The 22,935-nt window shown below is 39.8% G+C and overlaps 1 protein-coding gene across 1 annotated transcript in view; it reads left to right on the forward strand.

The window, feature by feature from the left end:
- Window positions 1-6,238: 6,238 nt before the first annotated feature.
- Window positions 6,239-22,935, forward strand: part of LOC139415449 (sterile alpha motif domain-containing protein 5-like) — an 82,490-nt gene continuing 65,793 nt past the window's right edge. The window contains exon 1 of the mRNA XM_071163538.1: window positions 6,239-6,742. Within this exon, the coding sequence (XP_071019639.1) occupies window positions 6,239-6,742 (504 nt within the window). The remainder of the gene's footprint in view (window positions 6,743-22,935) is intronic.

Below are 22,935 nucleotides of genomic sequence, written 5' to 3' on the forward strand. Positions count from 1 at the left end.
AGGTAGGAGCAAGCCCATGTAATGCTTTGTAGGTTAGCAGTAAAACCTTGAAATCAGCCCTTGCTTTGACAGGAAGCCAGTGTAGAGAGGCTAGCACTGGGGTAATATGATCAAATGTTTTGGTTCTAGTCAGGATTCTAGCAGCCGTATTTAGCACTAACTGAAGTTTATTTAGTGCTTTATCCGGGTAGCCGGAAAGTAGAGCATTGCAGTAGTCTAACCTAGAAGTGACAAAAGCATGGATTAATTTTTCTGCATCATTTTTGGACAGAAAGTTTCTGATTTTTGCAATGTTACGTAGATGGAAAAAAGCTGTCCTTGAAATGGTCTTGATATGTTCTTCAAAAGAGAACACAGCCATGAATAAAGAATGGGACCAACACATCCTCCGAGAGCAACTTCTCCCAACCATCCAGGAACAGTTTGGTGACGAACAATGCCTTTTCCAGCATGATGGAGCACCTTGCCATAAGGCAAAAGTGATAACTAATTCCATAGTAACATCTGACAAAAATATCTAAAGACACTGAAGCAGCAAACTTTGTGAAATAAAACTTTGTGTCATTCTCAAAAATGTTGGCCACGACTGTACTCAAAGCATGCGCAGACTAACAGTCAAGTGTATTCACTGACATTTTCAACCCTCCCCCTGACCGAGTCTGTAATACCTACATGTTTTAAGCAGATCATCATAGTCCCTGTGCCCAATGAATCGAAGGTAACCTGTGATGAGGGTCACCTTGGAGTCATGATAGGGGCTGCACCAAATGATTTATGTATTATAATAATTGATTATGCTTATGTTGTATTAACTTCTTATGGGCAGGTGGAACGGTAACGTCCCACTTGGCCAACATCCGGTGAAATTGCAGAGCGTGAATTTCAAATGACAGAAATATAAATATTTAACATTCATGAAAATACAAGTATTTTGCATCAAAATAAAGCTTAACTTCTTGTTAATCCAGCCGCTGTGTCAGATTTCAAAAAGGCTTTACGGCAAAAGCACACCATGTGATTATCTGAGGACAACGCCCCACATACAAAAACATGAAAAACATTTTTCAACCAGGCAGGTGCGACACGAAAGTAAGAAATAGCGTTATAATAAATGCCTTAGCATTGAAGATATTCTTCTGTTGGCACTCCAAAAGGTCCCAGTTACACCACAAATGGTCCCTTTGTTCGATAAAGTCCTTCTTTATATCCATAAAAACTCAGTTTAGCTTCATTCAATAATCCACCGGTTTCCCTCCTTCAAAATGCATACAAAATGAATCCCAAACAACGTTTATAATCAAACCTCAGGTACCCTAATACGTAAATAAATGATACAATTTAAGACGGAGAATAGTATGTTCATTACCGGAGAAAAATAACAAAGAACGCACTTTCACCCACACGCATGGAAACACTACAGCCAAAATGGTAGCCACTTAGAAAAACTACAACTTCTAGCTCATTTTTCCAAAAACCAGCCTGAAACTCTTTCCAAAGACTGTTGACATCTAGTGGAAGCCCTAGGAACTGCAATCTGGGAGGACTTCGCCTCATAATAAACATGAAAGACATTGGGAACAGTGGAAGGCTGAAGTTTTGGGGGGATGGTTTGTCCTGAGGGTTTCGCCTGCCATATCAGTTCTGTGATACTCACAGACATAATTTTAACAGTTTCAGAAACTTTAGAGTGTTTTCTATCCAAATCTACCAATTATATGTATATCCTGAGTAACAGGCAGTTTACTTTGGGCACGCTTTTCATCCGGATGTGAAAATACTGCCCCCAACCCAAAATAGGTTAATAGAAGGGGAAGGGCAATAAGACCCTCCCCCACTACATTTATAGGGTCCTGGACCACAGATTAGCAATATATGCATTATAAGGTTTCATACTATTTCACAGTTCTTTTCTAGTCTCTGCCTCTTATAAGAAACGGTCTGAGCAGATGTGTGAGCCATTGCAGTCAAAACAGGGTGTCTGTGAGAAAGTCCCTCAAGGCTAAAAGAGACACATAGTCACAGACCCCTGCAGGCGAGTAAAGAGATAAGAGAAAAGTCAGACATACCACTGTAAGCCACATGGGAATGGAAAATTACTGAGTCCTTATACAAACAATAGTCCAACAATAGTTTTCTCACTGTATATGCATGGGCTTGGTCTCATGAGTAGAAGGCGTTGACTTAGGCAGTTACATCACTAGGGGTTGACTGCAAGCATATTAAAGCAACTGACATTTTTTATTTTGCAGAACTTACTCTGAAACATGTGTTCTGTGTTTTTGTTGTCACCTTCTGTCACCTTCTGTCTGCAATTGCATTAATAAAGGTTTGATTGATTAGCTTAAAGAAGATATTGTCTGATTGCTGATTTCACCAATAAGCCAATGATTGACAAGAAACACCTGCCTATATGATTATCGCCCTGTAGCACTCACGTCGGTATCCATGGGGTGCTTTGAAAGGCTGGTCATGGCTCACATCAACAGCATCTTCCCGGATACCCTAGTCCCACTCCAATTCGCATACAGCCCCAACAGATCCACAGATGATGCAATCTCAGTCGCACTATACACTGCCCTTTCCCACCTGGACAAAATAAACACCTATGTTAGAATGCCGTTCATGCACAACAAAACCTTTTCCTCCTTAGGAGACTGACTCCAGTCACCCAAGTCATATAGTGTTTTCTCTCGTACCACACGGCAAGCTGCACCGGAGCGCCACGTCTAGGACCAAAAGGCTCCTTTAACAGCATCTACCCCCAAGCCATAAGACTGCTGAACAATTAATCAAATGGCCACTGGACTATTTACATTGATTTGATTTAATTTTGAAATAGGCCATCATCACTGTCAATCGTGAATGATAATTATTCACGTTTTACATTTGAATGCCAATAATTTGATTGGCATTCAAATGTATTTTCAGCACCATGGATTGAATCCTCACCACTGCTACACCTAGTTATCAGCGGAGCCTTGTCTGGCAGCGAAACAGTTCATTCAGCCTCATTTACTGCCTTTTAGAAATACATAGCTGATATAGCTGACTTGCTTAAACAAATGTGGTTTCTACTGACAATTGAGATGTACAAGTGGATAAGAGGCAATCCGTAATTTCAATTAAGACATTAATGAGCAAGCTAGGACGGACTTAATCAATATAACTATTTTTTCAGCACTTTTGAAATGTAAAGCAACAGAATTCAGAACATGGGCTGTTCTTACAGTATTATCCCTGTACACCAAGTCAGAACCGTAAGATAAATAAAGGAGGCATATAAGCAGACAATGAAAGCTCTTACAATATTTCATGACTACATTTCTCTAAAACAGGCTATAGGCTACATGTGCACCACCAAGTCATAAAAGTAGGTGATGAGAGGGAAAGGGAACAAATGATTAGAGTGAGGCACACGGGCTACTAACAGCTTACTACACAACATACACTTAGTATTACTTTCTTAGCTACAGTATACATATCTCCCTGGCATATTACATCATTTATACAGCAGCATACAACACATTTTTGGACATTGTGCTCACTTGAACAGGAAGGTGGCTCAGCAGTCCTCGTGGGCAAACTTTGTCATCAAAGTCTGGAATTCTCTGGATTGGTGGTGCTTTCAAGACAACTGGGAACTTGGACAAAAAAAAATGGAATCATGATGTCAGTGATCTTCTAGAACGAGGCCTGAGTTCCCGACTTGGAATTCCAAGTTGGATGACCGTTCAAAACGTATTATCTCAGTCTGAGCTCTTTTTAAAAAAAATTTTTTGTTGTTGTCTTGAACTCACTGAAGTCTGAGATTTCCCAGTTCCGGGTTTCCAGTTGATTTGAACATGGCAGAAGTCATGCTGGATTGACAGCATAGCCAATGTATTCAACCTTTTCTGGCCATGGTGTTGAATGTTAATCCTTTTAATTAATTAACTTCTTAGGGGTAGGCCCATTTTTTCTCAATTTCCCCCTGAATGACGTGCCCAAAGTTAACTGCATGAAGCTCTGGCCCTGAAGCCAGGATATGCGTAACATTGGAAAGACAACACTTTGAAGTTTGTATAAATGTTAAAATAATGTAGGAGAATATAACAGAATAGATATGGTAGGAGAAAATCCAAAGAAAAACCAACCAGATCTTTTTTTGAGAGAGAGACCTTCCTCTTAGAAATGCAAGAGACAGGTAATATTGTAAAATAGCTCCCTGGATGGTGTCAGCAGTCTATGTTCCACAGGGTGTCAGCAGACTATGTTCAAGGTTTCAGGCTTGTAACTTCCAAAACGAATAAGAAATAACCGTTTTTGTATGAGGACACAGTCTGCAAAATCTGTGTCACTGCGCGTAATGATGAAGTTGCGCACATGCTAAAATCGGTTTCCTATTGAACATATCTCTTTCCGAAATAAATATTATGGTTTGGTTACATTTTAGGGTGTCTGAGGAGTAAATAGAAATGTATTTTGACTTGTTGAAACAAAGTTTACAGGTCGGTTTTTGGATTCCTTTCTCTGCAAAACGAACAAGTGGATTAATCAAATCGATGGTGCAAACTAAACAGATTTTTGGGATATAAAATGATTGTATCTAACAAAACGACACTACATGTTATAACGGAGACCCTTTTCAAAAAGGAGGTGAATATTTAATCTTTATATGTGAATGTATGAAACCTGTGCCTGTGGAAAAATATTGTGGGGGACAGTCCTCAAACAATCGCATGGCATGTTTCCGCTGTAATAGCTACTGTAAATCGGACAGTGCAGTTCAATTAACAAGAATTTAAGCTTTCAGCCAATATAAGACACTTATATGTACCTAAATGTTTAAAATCCATAATAACTATTAGAATTATTTTAATTACCTACGCGGAACACCAATCCTTATTTAAACTTGGAAAATAAATCCTTAAACATAGACTTGGACCACACACACACTCCACTGAATAGCAGGATAGTGATTTCTTTGTTATGCTTGCAGTTAGCCACTGATTCCTTCCAAATCACTCATTGTTGAATTTTCGATCTCCAACTTGGAAATGTTTATTTCAAATGGCCAATTAGCACCGATACGTTTTATCTATAATTTCACATTATTACCTCCAATTTGGACCAATTCACATTTCCAATTTCCCACCCTGTCATAGCCTACCCTAACGGGCCTCAACCAATAGTCAATATAGGCTAAAGATCCCAAGCAGGGCTACATCAACTTCCAGAGAGAGTCAGGCTCTTGGGCTTTATGGGGTCCACTCTGGTTTGAGTGTCCTTGGCAGAACGGTGTCGCTGTAACCAAGTGGTCACATATCGTTCTGGATTCCACTGCACCAGAGCAGGTCGGTGAAGTTTTATGAACATCAAGGCAGACAGATGATATTTTTTTCCAACATTATGAAGTTGTCAAGCCTCGAATGGGCCTCTGCCTTGCACACATGTAGCCTACAGTTCGTCATCATTCGCCAGAGAGAAGACAGAGAAGAAACCACCATTTACCTACTTTTAGGCTGCTGTAGCCTACGTATTTATTTGGTTTGTCAACCTATTGTTTTTAATGGAATTTTAGTGGTAATTAAATATAATTTATTTAGAATTGATCGGAATACATTTTCAGTGTATTGTCAAACAATTTAGGAAGCGCTGCCCCCTCACGCTTCTCCACCACTTCAAGCCTGATTACTTGTGAAGCTAAGGCAGCTGGACTGCGCTATTTCATCAGTAAAAATATGAAGATATTTTTGTGGGAGGATTATTTGTCGCACCCCCCACTACTACTTCCAGAAGCTATGTCTAAAAGTGGGAGCCTCAGACAGTTTCATGAAGTTTGAGCCTAAAAATCAGGACAGTCTCATCAAGGTCAAGTCCCAGAGCCCATACATGTCCTTCATTGGTCCACTCAGAGGCACAGTTATCGACAAATCAATCATTTCCCAGTAGATGGCAGCAAACACTCACGAATCAGTTCAATTCATTTGAACCCAACAGGACACTAAGTGCATTGCGATGTAGCTGGGGACTATCCATTGTAGTGGGGATACTGCGGAGTGGGGACTTTCGAGTAGCTGGCAAACACTCGCTCTATGCGTAGCGCGCATGTTGGTAGATGGGACAGACGGAGAAAAGGAGAGGATGAGCGTGCTACACGCAGTCAGGATTTTCATTAGAATAAAGCAGAATGGCTAGTGTTTTTCTGATTTACTGAACCGTTTACCTTCGTATTTGTTCTTCTTGCTTGCTCCCCAAAATGACCACCCGTGGACCTAGCATCGTGTTTGAATGGCTGAAGACCCTCCAGCTCTCTCAGTATGTGGAGTCCTTCGTGGATAACGGCTATGATGATCTGGAAGTTTGCAAACAAATTGGGGACCCCGACCTGGATGCTATCGGTGTCTACATACCGCACCACCGGCGAAGGATAAACAACGCGGTGCAAAGGCTGAAAGATGAGGATGAGGATGAGGAAGCCGTCGGGCTTTACTTCACACTTGAGCCAATGCCCACCACCCCCCCCAACAGCCACCTGTTGGAACATTACGAGTCCAAACTCTGGGGGTCAAAGTCTTGGATCGAACCGGACAGTGACTGGGTCGGGAGGAATGGGGGTACATATCTGTGCGCGCAAAGGAACCTGATGCTTGGCAACCGAAGGGAGTTGGTGATTTACCCCAAAATGAAGCTGAAGATCATGATTAGGGATAAAGTCACCAGAGATGGCATCAACATCGCCAGGCCACCATACTCAAACAAGGTATATAAGTTACACAAATGTTTTTGGTGTGCTTTGTCCAGTGTTGACCTCATATTGTCTTACAGAAACCCTGTATTGATCTCACATAAGTGCCTGCTTTCTCCCAGTGTGTTCTCAGGTTCTCAGTGTGTTCTCAGAGTGGTCAATGGCCAGTCTGTCTTTTGAAGGTCACTTTGGTGGGGTTACCATCATGAGAAAGATATTAGTACCTAGCTTCCTATACTCTTCACATCCTTATAATCTAAAAATGAGTTTGTATCAGCTATCTGCCATGAGGGCAGGGGCCTCAGGTAAAAGTGGCAATAATAATCTAAACTTTTGAATACCCCCAAAACACAAACTTTGGTTCAGCACCTCACCTCACACTTGTCAGGCCCAGCGCTAATGTAATGAGTGACTGACTGGTCACATATCAGATTTCTTTAATGATAACCATGAGAGAATAGAACTGTCCCTGTGTCAGTGAGTTCAGTTCACCCTGCAGCCTGGCCTCAGAGCCATACAAAGCATACGTCGCATATGTCGATACGCCTCCAAGACCTATGATTCACTACATGACCAAAAGTATGTGGACACCTGCAGGTCGAACATCTTCCAAAATCAAGGGCATTAATATGTAGTTGGTCCCCCTTTTTCTGCTATAAGAGCCTCCACTGTTCTGGGAATGCTTTCTACTAGATGTTGGAACATTGCTGGGGGGACTTGCTTCCATTCAGCCACAAGAGCAGTAGAGAGTAGGCCTGGATCGCAGTCGGCGTTCCAATTCATCCAAAGGTGTTGGATGGGGTTGAGATCAGGGCTTTGTGCAGGCCAGTCAAGTTCTTCCACATCTATCTCAACAAACCATTTCTGTATGGACTTCGCTTTGTGCACAGGGGCATTGTCATGCTGAAACAGGAAAGGACCGTCCCCAAACTGTTGCCACAAAGTTGGAAGCACAGAATTGAATAGAATGTCATTGTATGCTATAGCGTTAAGATTTCCCTTCACTTGAACTTAGGGGCCTAGCACGAACCATGGAAAACAGCGACCAACCATTATTCCTCCTCCACCAAACTTTACAGTTGGCACTATGCATTCGTGAAGGTAGCTTTCTCCTGGCATCCGCCAAACCAAGATTCATCCATCAGACTGCCAGATGGTGAAGCGTCACTTCAGAGAACGCATTTACACTGCTCCAGTGTCTAATGGTGGTGAGTTTTACACCACTCCAGCTGATGCTTGGCATTGCTTGCGAGCTGACAAGGTATAAAGCTGTCGTTCTGACCCTGAACAATGCAGTTAACCCACTGTTCCTAGGACATCATTGAAAATAAGAATTTGTTCTTAACTGACTTGCCTAGGAAAATATAAATTAGTTTCCATGGCTGAGCAGCCGCACACAAACCTAAAATCACTTGCGCATCTTAGGCTTGCGTGCAGATGTTTGTCTATGGACTTTGCATGTCTGTGTGCTCGATCTTATACACGTCGGGTGAAGCTGAAGTAGTCAAATCCACTAATTCGAGGGGTGTCCACATACTTTTGTGTGTGTGTGTAAGACAGAAACAAACTTAGCGACGTTGGTTGGCGAGGATGGGTAGGAAGGAGTATACGAAAACTGTCTAACAAGCCAAAGGTTCTATGTTCGAGCCGTGTCGGGGACAACTGTAGCATTTTAGCTAACCCCTCCCCAAACCTTAACCTGAATCTCCTAACGTTTTACGTTTATTCTCCTAACCTTTGTCCTTTTATTTCTCCTAACCTTTTACTTAATTGATTCTAACCTTTGTCGTTAGTTCTGCTAACCACCAACATACACTGTAAAGCCCAATGTGCTGTCATTACTCAAAACCTTTGAGGAAACCCATTGCACTTAATATAGCTGAGTACAGTTACTTAAAGTGATTTTGTAGTCATAGCTCATACCATCATTGTGACCCTTTAGGGGGTCCAGATTTGAGTTGTATCAGCATGAATAATTTGAGTAAAGCCCCCACTAAAGCCACGGCTATGATATACTTTCCCAGTGTGCTCCTTTTAGAGTGAATTGTAGAGTTACCATCCATGACTGTATTTGTTAGTGACAGAGACATGGTTGTCGAATTCATTCATTTTCAGTCCTGTGACCTTTCACAGTCCTAGGCAAATGTCGTTTTAACTAAACTCTTTGACTATTTATCTCATAAGGCCTTATTTTGAGACCTTTCCCTAACACTGTGGAATGAAACTCATGGTTTACAGGCCCCCCAAAATGTATATATATCCTGGCTGAAGGATTTACGTCAATGAAGGAACCTGGGAAATTTATCAGAATTTTGTAACCCTACCTGCAAGTCACATTATGCTTGCAAAGTGATGTGTAATTCCTATTGGAATCCAGACAGAGTTAGGATATCCAACAGTTAAGGTTTTAGTCACCCGCAACCTGCATTCATAATAACTGGCAGAGTTAGGATCAGTGTGAGGAGACTACCTATGCCATTTAAATTAGAACAACCATTTCAGTAATGGGTATAAAAAAATCAAACTAAAATGATTGGATTAGTTTAGAAAAATGTATGTGATCTTTGTGGCATAATCAATGTACATGCAAAAACACAGATATTAAAAACAATTTTTTTAAAGCTACCTACCTGCAGTAGAGCAAAACTTAAAAAGCAAAACTTTTTAAGTTTAAATCTAAATACTTCTGATTTAGATTTGAGTCTGTGCCACAAACATTTTAAAATTAAGAATGATTTTTTTATTGACTTTGAGTTCAACTAGATGTATTTTAGTAAAATATGCCTTGGGGTTTAGAGTGTCAATTCTCCTTGTAATTCTCATTTGCTGTTACAACAAAAAACAAGGCTTGAGAAATGTTTCACTCCCCTTGGCATTTTTCCTATTTTGTTGCCTTACAACCTGGAAGTAAAATATATTTTTTTGTGGGTTTGAATAATTTAGACAACAAGCCTACCACTTTGAAGATGCAAAATATTTTTTATTGTGAAACAAACAAGAAATAAGCCAAAAAAACTGAACTTGAGCGTGCATAACTATTCACCCCCCCCAAAGGCAATTATTTGTAGAGCCACCTTTTGCAGCAATTACAGCTATAAGCTTGGCACATCTAGTCACTGGGATTTTTGCCCATTCAAGGCAACACTGCTCCTGCTCCTTCAAGTTAGATGGGTTCTGCTGGTGTACAGCAATCGTTAAGTCATAACACAGATTCTCAATTGGATTGAGGTCTGGGCTTTGACTAAGCCATTCCAAGATATTTAAATGTCCCCTTAAACCACTCAAGTGTTTCTTTAGCAGTATGCTTAGGGTCATTGTCCTGCTGGAAGGTGAACCACAGTCCCAGTCTCAAATCTCTGGAAGGCTGAAACAGGTTTCCCTCAAAGAATTTCCCTGTATTTAGCACCTTCCATCATTCCTTCAATTCTGACCAGTTTCCCAGTCCCTGCCGATGAAAAACATCCATACAGCATGATGTTGCCACCACCATGCTTCACTGTGGAGATGGTATTCTCGGGGTGATGAGGTGTTGAGTTTGCGCCAGACATAGCATTTTCCTTGATGGTCAACATGCTCCATTTTAGTCTCATCTGATCAGAGTACCTTCTTCCATATGTTTGGGGAGTCTCCCAGATGCCTTTTGGTGAACACCAAACATGTTTGCTTACTTTTTTCTTCAAGCAATGGCTTTTTAATGGTCCCTCTTCCGTACATCCCAGCTCTGTGGAGTGTACAGCTTAAAGTGGTTCTATGGACAGATACTCCAATCTCCGTTTTGGAGCTTTGCAGCTCCTTCATGGTTGTCTTTGGTCTCTTTGTTGCCTCTCTGATTAATGCCCTCCTTGCCTGGTCGATGAGTTTTGGTGGGCGGCCCTCTCTTGGCAGGTTTGTTGTGATGCCATATTCTTTCCTTTTTTAATAATGGATTTAATGGTGCTCCGTGGGATGTTCAAAGTTTCTGATATTTTTTTATAACCCAACACTGATCTGTACTTCTCCACAACTTTGTCCCTGACTGATTGGAGAGCTCATTGGTCTTCTGGGCCTTTCAGAACAGAACATATACTGAGATCATGTGACAGATCATGTAACACTTAGATTGCACACAGGTGGACTTTATTTAACTGATTATGTGACCTCTGAGGGTAATTGGTTGCACCAGATCTTATTTAGGGGCTTCATAGCAAAGGGGGTGAATACATATGCACACACCACTTTTTTTATTTATTTATTCTTATTTTTTTTAAACAATACATTAGTTTTCATTTTACTTCACCAATTTGGACAATTTTGTGTATGTCCATTACATGAAATCAAATTAAAGTGCAGGTTGTAATGCAACAAAATAGGAAAAACTTTTGCAAGGCACTGTAAGTTACGTCACCCAATTTGTATGCTATTGTACGACCGGGTACAACTTATGATAAGTCCTCTAACTCGTATGATATTGTACAACCGCTACTCCATTCATAATGTAACCTAATGTAAAGTAATTTTTCATACTAAATGGAGGGAATAAATATACATACCACATCCTACATATTGCCCTAAGAACAGGTTATATATACCCTGGGGAGGTCTGAGTTAGAATTTCTGTGTTGTCGGCTGCTGTGATTCGACAATCAATCTCTAATTTCCTGTAGAGGGTGGCGATTTACAACATGATAATTATTCATTCACACTGACCTCACCTATCTAGTGTCCTCAACTCTCAAGGCCCAGGGTTAGGTCTGAGAACTAGCATTAGAGTTTAGCATCATGTATCAGTGAGGCCTCTCTGTTCATGGTGTTCCAGTGTTTCCCCTATATTATTTTTTAGGTGGGCGCAGAGTTCCTGAACCAACATTGAATGTTGCGGACACAAAATTCCATTTGAATGTGTCTAAGTAATTAAAGGAAAAGCATTTGGGGATATCCCCCTACTGTATCTATTAGAGATTGAATCCATATTTTTCTCTGTGGAATGGGCAAAGCAGTTGCTCTATGAAATATTTAACTAAAAGCCAATACTGCTTTCCTTACAGACTCATAAATCACAAATTCTCTTGGTGAAGAAAAACAACATATTTTTAATGGACGGTTTGGGGTATGTACGTTTGGCAGGAACACAAATAAAGCTACAGTTTAGAGTGGAGAGAGGAACATCTTCCTGTTCTGTCTCTGTCTGTGTACGGGTGTGTATACTTATGCATTTGGGCATGTCTGTATTTGCACCACAATGTGGTGCAAATAGCCTACACATTACATGTGCCAGTGAGGTGTGGTAGGCTACAGGGTATCTAGTGCCGCTAATGCTTTATTTACCAAAACAAAATTATCTGCCAAATGTAGGACTGATTAGATTAAGTGTTGCATACAAGCATTTTTTTAATCAAGCATAAGACTATGATGTTGTTGGGTGAGGAAGAGGGTGAGTGTGAGGAGGAGGATAGGGGTGTTGCTTTGTTCAATTTGCCTGACTGTTGCCATGAAGCCATGTTCATTGAGAAGAGTTGACTGTTGATGTTGCATTCTCTCCTGACCTACTGGCTACAAATTTCCCTATACCCTTCATAAGGTTGCTACAACTTAGCCTATGAATGAAAGATTACAACATAGTTGCACGCAGGTCGAGAGACAAATTTGAGGTGACAAACACTCTTGTCTGCATCTAACTGATATAGGGTATAATAATTAGTATAGTTATTAGTCCAACAGCTGCAAACAAGAGTTTCTATTGGACAAATTCAGGTATGTTTATCCGTGTTTTGTTCCGTTTGCTTACGTTAAAACATTTTTTTCAACAGAATCGGCGGAATGAATACACCCCTGATCACGCCTAAACTCAGTTCACTCTCATAACAGCCACGTTGTATTCCTTCTCTTCCCTTGTGGACTTCAATGTACAACACATCAGCTGTATGTGACCTGGCGAAAAAAAACCTTCCAAGCAAAACCTCTACAAACAGCCCCATAGTTGTCCCCATAGTAGAACTAACACGGTAGTAAAGCATGCAGGAATGTTAGTGTACATTAAGTAAGCAGTTACACCGGCGGGCCTGGTGACATTCTTGATTTGGAAAAGTGCCGGTTATGTTGGAAAGTCATAGCCAGATAGCTAACATAGCAGCCCTCTGCTTGAGTAGGGTGTTTCAGTAGGCTAAACTAGCTAGCTGCATTTACCAGCTAAGTAAATGAAAGTGAAAAAATATATGACAATCTCTCTCTATTTCTCTCTTGCTTCTTCATTTTGGAAGAAATGTGTTTGTTCAAAACTGTTCAACTATTGTCTTTCTGAGTCAACTACTCACCACATTGTATACACTGCAGTGCTAGCTAGCGGTAAGGTATGCTTGAGTACTAGATTCATTCTCTGATCCTTTGACTGGGTGGACAACATGTTAGTTCATGCTGGAAGAGCTCTGAAAGGCTGGAGGACATCCTCCGGAAGTTGTCATAATGACTGTGTAAGGGGGTGAGAACCATGTGCCTCCTAGGTTTTGTATTTGTATTGTATTGTACCCAGAGGAGGACGGAAGCTATCTGTCCTCCAGCTACACCATGGTGGTACCCTACAGAGTGCTGTTGAGGTTACTGTAGACCTTCTTTGCAAAATAGTGTGTTTTAATCAGTTATTTGGTGATATATTTAATATAGTTTTATCTAAATAGGATAAATTTTTAAATATTTTACAATTTAAATTGTTGTGCCCCGCTCAGTAGATGACGTCAGTGTGAGTGGTTGCCAAGATGACCCGGAGCATGAACGACACCACCATGTCCGCACAGCAGGGAATCCATGTGTCATGAGGAGCGAGGGAAAAATATAAAAGAAAAAGAGAGGAGCAGAAAAGGAAAAGAGAAAGATCAGTCTTATCCAGACTTATGACAGGTTATTATTTAGTGGCATTTAAAGCATCACTCAATGGCAAGAGACAAATAACTGTTTTTCAACCAGACACGGTGTGTTTTGTCTTCCTGTACTGTGAGGTTAATAGGTCCTTGCTGTACTGTGCGAGGTTAAAAGATTCCCCCGTCATGTTTAAAGGATTATTCTTTCATCTCTCTACTATAGTTACTGAATTACAACTCACTGGGGTGGCTGTTAGCCGAGTGGTTCGAGCATTGGGCCAGTAACAGAAAGGTTGCTGGATCAAATCCCTGAGCTGACAAGGTAAAAATGTGTTGTTCTGCCCCTGAACAATGCAGTTGGATGACATTGTCTCCTCAACTCTCTTTTCATTTGGTTCTATTTATGTGTGATTAAAGCTGCTCTTTGCAGAAATCGATCTGTCATCTCCAGGTTGCTAATTCTAATAGTTTGCCTAATTGAATAAGCTAGTGTACAAAACTGAAAGTAAAAGATGCAAAAATGAAACTTAAGAACGTGAAGCACAGAGAAAGCACACATAGAACATATCTACCGCTTCTTAGACTCACGTTCAATGAGAATGACAGATCTATAACAAATATTTCTATGTGAATGTGGTCAGGTTGCCCAAAAAGTTACATATTGCAGCTTTAAATCTGGTCAGAATTCCCACCTATATGCACTACTTTTGACCTTGGCTCATAGGACTCTGGTTAAAAGTAGTGCACTATGTAGGGAATAGCAGGGTGCCCTTCCAGATGCCGCCTCACTGTAGCCTACTGTTCCCTAGATAAAGGTGAATGGCCAGTCCAGTTTCCCTCATTAGAATGCTCTACAAAATACCCTTTTACCCATATGACTTGAATCAGGTCTCAGACGACTACAACAAATGTGAAATATGAAATCTAGGTGAAATGCTGACAGTTCACAGCTCTAGTAGTAAACTAGGGCTGACAGAGACGATGAGCAGCTAAGAAGTGTGACTGTTGTAGTGGAGTCATAGGGTGACCCTCATGTTGGTTGTTGTCTCTTGGCAGATTCTATAAGTAGAGGAAAGTCTGACGTTCTCCTGCTTTGGCCTGGAAGGAGATGAGTCAGGAATAAGGATGCACATGGATGATGCTTGATTGCTGGCTCTGCCACAATGGTGACATCATCGTTTAGAATGTTTGCTCTGATAAAATCATCTTGTAAGACAAAGGATTCTCCCTCTGTAGCAAGAACACCAATACTGTGAATTTCACCGGTCGACAGTATAACCTGTAATCCACAGTACATCGTGTACAGTCTAGATTCTAGAGCTGCAGTCCAATTAGAAACCATGCTGTTCTGAGCTAGTGAAAAGACAGAAGTGCAAGTTTTGGTCAAGGTTCATTGACACTCCACTGAGTGTACAAAACATTAAGAACAACTACTCTTTCCGTGATATCCACTGACCAGGTGAATCCAGGTGAAAGCTATGATCCTTTATTGATGTCACTTTTTTTAAAATATTTAAAAAATATATTTTATTTATTTATTGAACATTCGAAACATACAATATACTTGCAGTGAAGCCGCTGAGCAACTACATCATACCAGTCATCCAACAGATTCCCGTTCAGAGCGACACACAGAAGCATCCAGGATCAATGTCCTGCTCAAGGGCATGTTGACCAATCTACCACCAGGCCAAAAAACGTCAACCCGAACCGTCCCACAGTCCCCCCCCAGGAAGAAAAAATAAAAATAAAAAATACAATTAATTCCATTCCCCACCCCCAAGAACCCCCAATGCACCAACAACCAAGATAATTAACTAAAGAGAAAAAAGAAAAAGACAGAAGAAAACAGCAAACAACAATGCAAAAAAACAACAACAAAAAAACAACAAAATAATCAATTTAAAACAAAGAACATCAAGGACAACTAAAATCTTAACAGCAATGCCAACTGTATATGTTTGTGTGCGCATGTCTGGCATTACATGTATGTGTTTATTTGAATGATAGTGTGTGTGTATGTATGTGTACAAACACCTGCACGGCATAAGCAAGCCGGCATTAGTTGTAAAAACACTGCTACTTAGTGTCATTCAAATGTACTTTTTATTATGTTTTATTTAGACTTTTTTTTTATTTTTTACTTTTATCTTTGACCATGTTTCTATCTCCCACACAGCAACTCCACTCCTGCTTGTCTCCAATTCCACATACCAACCCTGTCACGTTCTGACCTTCGTTTCTTTGTTTTGTCTTTTGTTTTAGTATGGTCAGGGCGTGAGTTGGGTGGGTTGTCTATGTTAGTTTGTCAATGATTTTCTATTTCTGTGTTTGGCCTGGTATGGTTCTCAGAGGCAGCTGTCAATCGTTGTCCCTGATTGAGAACCATATTTAGGTAGCCTGTTTTCCATTGTGTTTTGTGGGTGGTTATTTTCTGTTTAGTGTTGTGTTGCACCTGACAGGACTGTTCGTTGGTTGTTTATTGTTTTGTTTTCAGTGTTCATTAAAATATTTAAAATATGGACACTTACCACGCTGCACCTTGGTCCTCCTCTCTATCTCCAGACGACAACTGTTACAAACCCTCAGCTTCCCTCTGCCCATCCCTCTATCTCTGCTGGCCACCCACTCCGGGTTTCTACGCAACACATATCTTTCAACTATGCTGTGATGTTTAACGTACAATTTCAATCTATCTAATCGAATAGAATCCACAGATTGCGAGTTGAAGATAAATCCTTTTACTAAGAGTATTAGTAATTGACTGACTCTCCAGATCTCCTAACAGTACTATTTCTAGGGTCAATTTTAGATCAATGCTATGCATTTTCAGCCATTCCTGAACCTGAGACCAGAAACAGGCTACCTGAGGGCAATACCAAAATAAAAGGTCTATTCTTTCTGTATCCTCACAACAACATCTGCAGAGCTTCGATGATTTTATGCCCCAAACATTCAACATTTTGTTGGTAGCAAGAAGTCTATATAATAATTTTAGCTGAAAAGCACAAAGTTTTGAATCTTGAGTCGTTTTATATATATATATATAACTTATATCATGGAATCGGCACATCAAAAATCTCTTCAACTATTTTGCCATCTGTATGGCACAGTTGTAAACATCCTGGTCCTCAAATGAAACTGGTATACTTTCCTATTTATGCTATTTTTATTCCTCCGCCAGTTTTGACCCTTTATATTGGGCAGACAGACCAGTTCCCTACCTCCTCCCGCTGCCACCCGCCTCCTCCATTTTTGGGGCAATGCTGTAATCAGTTGGTTGTACTCTTGGATTGAGCAGACCTTCCCGTAAAATTCTGATAACTCCATGAAGGACATAACTCTACCATTCCAATTTACAATATCATTTTAAAACATCTTTCCCATAAATACAGGTATTTTATCAACCAGCACATTTGAGTTCAGCCGTTCTATCTTTTCAGGGGGATGAAATTGATGGTTGATAAAATGTCACTTGATAAATTCACATCAATCAGTGTTGTTGAAGTGGAGGAGACAGGTTAAAGAAGGATTTTTAAGCTTTGAGACAATTGAGATATGGGTTGTGTATGTTGGCCATTCAGAGAGTGAATGGGCATGAACAAAGATTTAAGGGTATGGTAATAGGTGCCAGTCGCACTGGTTTGTGTCAAGAACTGCAACGCTGCTGGGGATTTCACGTTGAACAGTTTCCTGTGTGTATCAAGAATAGGCCAGCATCCCTGTGGAACGCATGACACCTTGTGGTGTCCATGCCGCTCCTAATTGAGGCTGTTCTAACGGCAGGGAAGGGAATGGGAATGTCAGATATTTTGTATTTATACAACAACAATGTATTTTACTGTTGTTCTTCTATTAGCACACTTAAATGACCTGGATTGCAGTTGGGATATAATTTATTAACATGTCGACAAGTTAATAGGCTATTTACTGTATCGCAAAAGTGATGTTGAATTGTGTTTGGTTGTCAACGCAGCCAAATATCAACAACTGAAGGAGATGGGTTTTTTGTGCCACTGATATGTCTGGATTTAATTCCAACTTGTCTACAAAAAAGAATACATTTTGTATTCACGTCTCCATCTCAACCAAGAATAAAAGTTAAAGAATAAATCAAATCAAACGTTATTTGAAGTGAACTTAAAGTTTGATTTGATTTAGTCCAATTGTTTAAGTCAGTGGCACAGATGGAATTATCCAAGCAGAAGATCCATCTCCTTACAATGTTGATATTTGGTTGTGTTGACAAACACAATTCAATATCCAGTTTGGCTACCAATTCATATTTTATATATTGGATTCACATCTGCATCTCAACCAAAAATCTAAATTGAAGAATAGGACTACATCTAATCTAATCCAACTTTAATGCATTTAAATAAAGTTAGAATTGATTTAGACCTATTCTTTAACTTACATTTCTGGTTGAGATGGAGACGTGAATCCAACATATTAATGATTAACTTAAATTTGAAATCAACCAAAGCTTGAAACCCCTAGGCCTTGAAACCCCTAGGCCTTGAAACCCTTGGCCTATTTTTAAATAGCCTAGTTTTAGTTGGACCATTGGTTGAATTGAAACGAAAGCTGTTGATGACTTTGCAGAGTATCGTTGATCACATTTCATTTGCTCTGTAAAACTTACCCTTTGGAATGACTTCGATAGCAACAGCGAACATATTTAGTCATTAAAAGATCTGTTAGCATTCTCTCTATCGCACATAGGTAGTATTCATTGACAATTTCAAAGCTAAGCAAAGCTTGGTTTGGTTGAAACCTTGGATGGGCGAGAGCTGTACGTGTTTTCAAATAACATCTGCTTGTTTTTTATCACCATCCTTCCTAACCTTGGTGTGGAGTTGAGTCAGACGTGGGCATACTGCATCATTAATGCAGTGGTGGAAAAAGTAGTCAATTGTCATACTTGAGTAAAAGTAAAGATACCTTAATAGAAAATGACTTAAGAAAAGGTTAATGTCACCCAGTAAAATCCTACTTGAGTAAAAGTCTAAAAGTATTTGGTTTTAAATATGCTTAAGTATCAAAAGTAAATGTAATTGCTAAAATATACTTAAGTATCAAAGGTAGAAGTATAAGTCATTTTTAAAAAATCCTTATATTAAGCAAACCAGATGCACCATTTTATTTGTTTTTATTTATTTATGGATAGCCAGGGGCACGCTCCAACCCTCAGACATAATTTAAAAAACAAAGTATGTGTTTATTGAGTCCGCTTTAGGGATGACCAGGGATGTTCTCCTGATTAGTGTGAGAATGACCATTTTTCTGTGTTGCTAAGCATTCGAAATGTACGTAGTACTTTTGGGTGTCAGGGAAAATGTATGGAGTAAAAAGTACATTATAAAAAGTACACTATAGGAATGTTGCAAAGTTAAAGTTGTCAAAAATATGAATTGTAAAGTAAACAAAAACATTTGTTTTACTTACAGTACCTTGCAAAAGTATTCATCCTCTTGGCGTTTTTCCTATTTTGTTGCATTGCAACATGTAATTTAAATTGATTGTAGAATGTTACAATGTAGAATGTTTAAATCTTGTAGTAGAAGTATTTTAATGATGTCACAATGTAGAACCCTAAACGTGTGTCCCCTGTTCTAATGGACATACAGAAAATAGTCCAAATTGGTGAAGTAAAATGAGAAAAAGAACTTGTTTAAAAAATAATTTCAAAAATAAACAAACAAAAGTGGTGCGTGCATATATATTCACCCCCTTTGCTATGAAGGCCCTAAATAAGATCTGGTGCAACCATTTACAATCAGAAGTCACATAATTAGTTAAATAAGGTACACCTGTGTGCAATCTGTGTCACATGATCTCAGTATATATACACCTGTTCTGAAAGGCCCCAGAGTCTGCAACACCACTATGCAAGGAGCACCATCCAAGCAAGCGGCACCATGAAGACCAAGAAACTCTCCAAACAGGTCAGGGACAAAGTTGTGGAGAAGTACAGATCAGGGTTGGGTTATAAGCACCATAAGCACCATTAAATCCAATTTTAAAACAATGGAAAGAATATGGCACCACAACAAACCTGCCAAGAGAGGGCCGCCCACCAAAACTCATTGACCAGGCATGGAGGGCATTAATCAGAGAGGCAACAAAGAGACCAAAGACAACCATGAAGGAGCTGCAAAGCTCCACAGCGGAGATTGGAGTATCTGTCCATAGAACCACTTTAAGCCATATACTCCACGGAGCTGGGCTTTACGGAAAGGTGGCCAGAAAAATGCCATTGCTTACAGAAAAAAATCATGCTGTGGAGATGTTTTTCATCAGCAGTGACTGGGAAACTGGTCAGAATTGAAGCAATGATGGATGGCGCTAAATACAGGGAAATTCTTGAGGGAAACCGGTTTCAGTCTTCCAAAGATTTGAGACTGGGACTGAGGTACACTTTCCAGCAGCACAGTAACCCTAAGCATACTGCTAATAGTTATGCACGCTCAAGTTGTCTTTTGTCTTATTTCTTGTTTGTTTCAAAATAAAATATATTTTGCATCTTCAAAGTGGTAGGCATGTTGTGTAAATCAAATGATACAAACCCACAAAAAATATAGATTTTAATTCCAGGTTGTAAGGCAACAAAATAGGAAAAATGACAAGGGGGTGAATACTTTTGCAAGCAACTGTAAGTACTTTACATCACTGAATTAATGGCAAATGAGAAGGTTTCTTGCATTCAGCCTAGTAGACCTGGGAAGCTCCTTTGTCTGTCTGCTACTGTGGCTTAAAGAGAAAAAACACTTTCCCCATTTGTGGAATGATTTGATTTCTCCTTTCCGTGAATCTCCTGAACATCTTGCTTTTCAAAATGCTGTTTAAAAGGAGCCCCTTTCTTCACCAGAATTGTTTGTGTTTGATTACAGTATGCATGGAATGTCATGTTTTAGCATAAAAGAGAGACAACTTTAATGGGCATTTTTTAAGGCCACCGTGTAATGTACTGGCGCACATGAGCCACTTCCACTGAACGGAACAGTTCTACTGCACTGCACTATATTATTATATTAGCCCATAATGCCACTCAGGGAACTTTTAATGTTTTGCTCCCCTCATTCTGGCTGCCGTACAGTGCATCATGAATGTAGCACTGCATTTATTTATTGTGTTGATGTGAATGAATCTTAAATCCTGCATATAAGAGCACGTTGATCCACCAGAGCTCTAGCATCCTGTTGTACCTGCCTGGTCTCTTTTTGTGTCTCTGCTCCCATTTGGAAAGATAAACAGGGATTTTATAACTGAAGAAAACACACACACACACACACACACACACACACACACACACACACACACACACACACACACACACACACACACACACACACACACACACACACACACACACACCTCTGTGCATGAACCACCATGTTACTAAAGGAAAAGGAGGGCTGAGCATGCCCCCATTCAAATCGACAGGGCTGTAGTGGAGCTCCCATATGAGAAGATAAACAGGGACTATTTGCATTAAACCCACCCCTTTTTTTATGCTGCTGCTACTCACTGTTTATTATCTATGCATACTTACATGTACATATTACATCAATTACCTTGACTAACCTGTACCCCTGCACATTTACTCGGTACCCCCTTTATATAGCCTTGTTATTTTATTGTGTTACTTTTTTAAACTTTAGTCTATTCAGTAAATATTTTCTTAATCTTATTTTTCTTAAAACTGTATTGTTGGCTAAGGGCTTGTAAGTAAGCATTTCACTCTAAGGTCTTGTTGTTATTCGGCTCATGTGACAAATAAAATGTGATTTGATTTGGTACGCATGCAGGTAGAACACCCAGGCACCAACCGAAAGAGTATATACTGTACTACTACCCTGTGCTTCAAGGCTTCAAGTCTGTCGGCTTTGATGTACAGCATATTTAATCACACAAACAGATAATTTCTAACATTTGTTCCCATTTAATAATTAAAGGTGCAGTACATATTTACAGAACATTAACAAGACATGCTGTTTCTTTGCTATATAGGCTAATGCTACTGTGTAGGCTGAGTTTTATTACCTTCGTTGCCATAATTAATATTTTCCAAAACACAGGAAATAGTCATATAACACCCTATCTCCCTGATATTTGAGTCCACAAAGAGCATTGCCAATGATGTTTACTGTTGGCATATAGAATCTTAACGGGTTCTACCTGGAAACAAAAAGGTTTCTTCTATGGGGACACAAAAACAGTGCACTGGGCCTTTATTAGCAGACCGATATAGACCTCTGTACTGCAGGCAAAACATTTTTTTCAGGGCTGAACCTGTTTTTAATTCTCATTTTCTGTATGGGGCGTGTTTGTTACAATACCACTGAAAATATCAAAAAAGAAGGTCCAAGCATCTTCGAAAAAGTGGATAAAGCTGATTCCATACCAATTTACAGAGGCAAAGTTATGAAGGAATGCTTGCTCACTAAGGTCATTACAGAGAACACCAGACTGATACCTATCAGGATCATTTGTGAGGAAAATATCAAGGAGAGTAGCCTTTTCTGGGTGTCTGGAGTCATACCTTTGGTAGGATTGGTAATAATCTGAGAAAGATTTAGGGAGTCCCATTGCTTTAGAACTTGGTCAAGTGATTTAGGTCCAAGTTTCAGTCACCTAGCAGGACAAATTCAGGCTTAGTGTAAGGGGCCGGGACAGTGTTTAGAGCAGGTAGGGTACAGGCTGATGCTGATGGTGGACACCCAACCACAGTCAACAACGAGCTATTCGAGTGTGTGTTTTTGTGTGTAGACAGAAGAGGAGAAGAACTGTGATTTATACACAACCTGTTTTATTAAATAAAATGGAGGTGATTTATCTGGGGCCATTTACTATGCTTTCGGGGGGGCTAGATGGCATTTTATCCCTGTTAGAACTACAAAAGGCTAGAGCCAGGGGGTGAGGGAAGACGTTTTACTGCATGTCTGTAGAGACGATGGCAGTGTGGCACTTTGGATACAAACAAAAGGATGCTTCTTCGTTCAAGCGTATAAAACTTAGACTTTCTAATATAGAAGATGGAAAATGTTCCTTATAATTCCTCTAATTCTAATAACTTACAAGTGCAATAAAGGAAGGCTATTGTGTGCAGTAAATTCAAGATATCATGTGAGTAAGTGCGAGCAAGTGTGGTCAAACCAAGACTCTTCCAATAATGGCTTCATACTAATAATTAAACTAATAATGCTCTGGTTATTGTACACAAATGGGTCTTTTGGCTCTAACATTCCGGCCCCTAATTGTAAAATGCACAAAATGCATAATCAATTACCTAAAATATTTAAAGTAGAGCCAATAACAACAAAAACTATACTGCAGCAGAGCCTAATCGTAATTCATAATTGTCTAAGGTCCTAT

The sequence above is a fragment of the Oncorhynchus clarkii genome, chromosome 8 (genome assembly GCF_045791955.1).
Source record: "Oncorhynchus clarkii lewisi isolate Uvic-CL-2024 chromosome 8, UVic_Ocla_1.0, whole genome shotgun sequence".
NCBI lineage: Eukaryota > Metazoa > Chordata > Actinopteri > Salmoniformes > Salmonidae > Oncorhynchus > Oncorhynchus clarkii.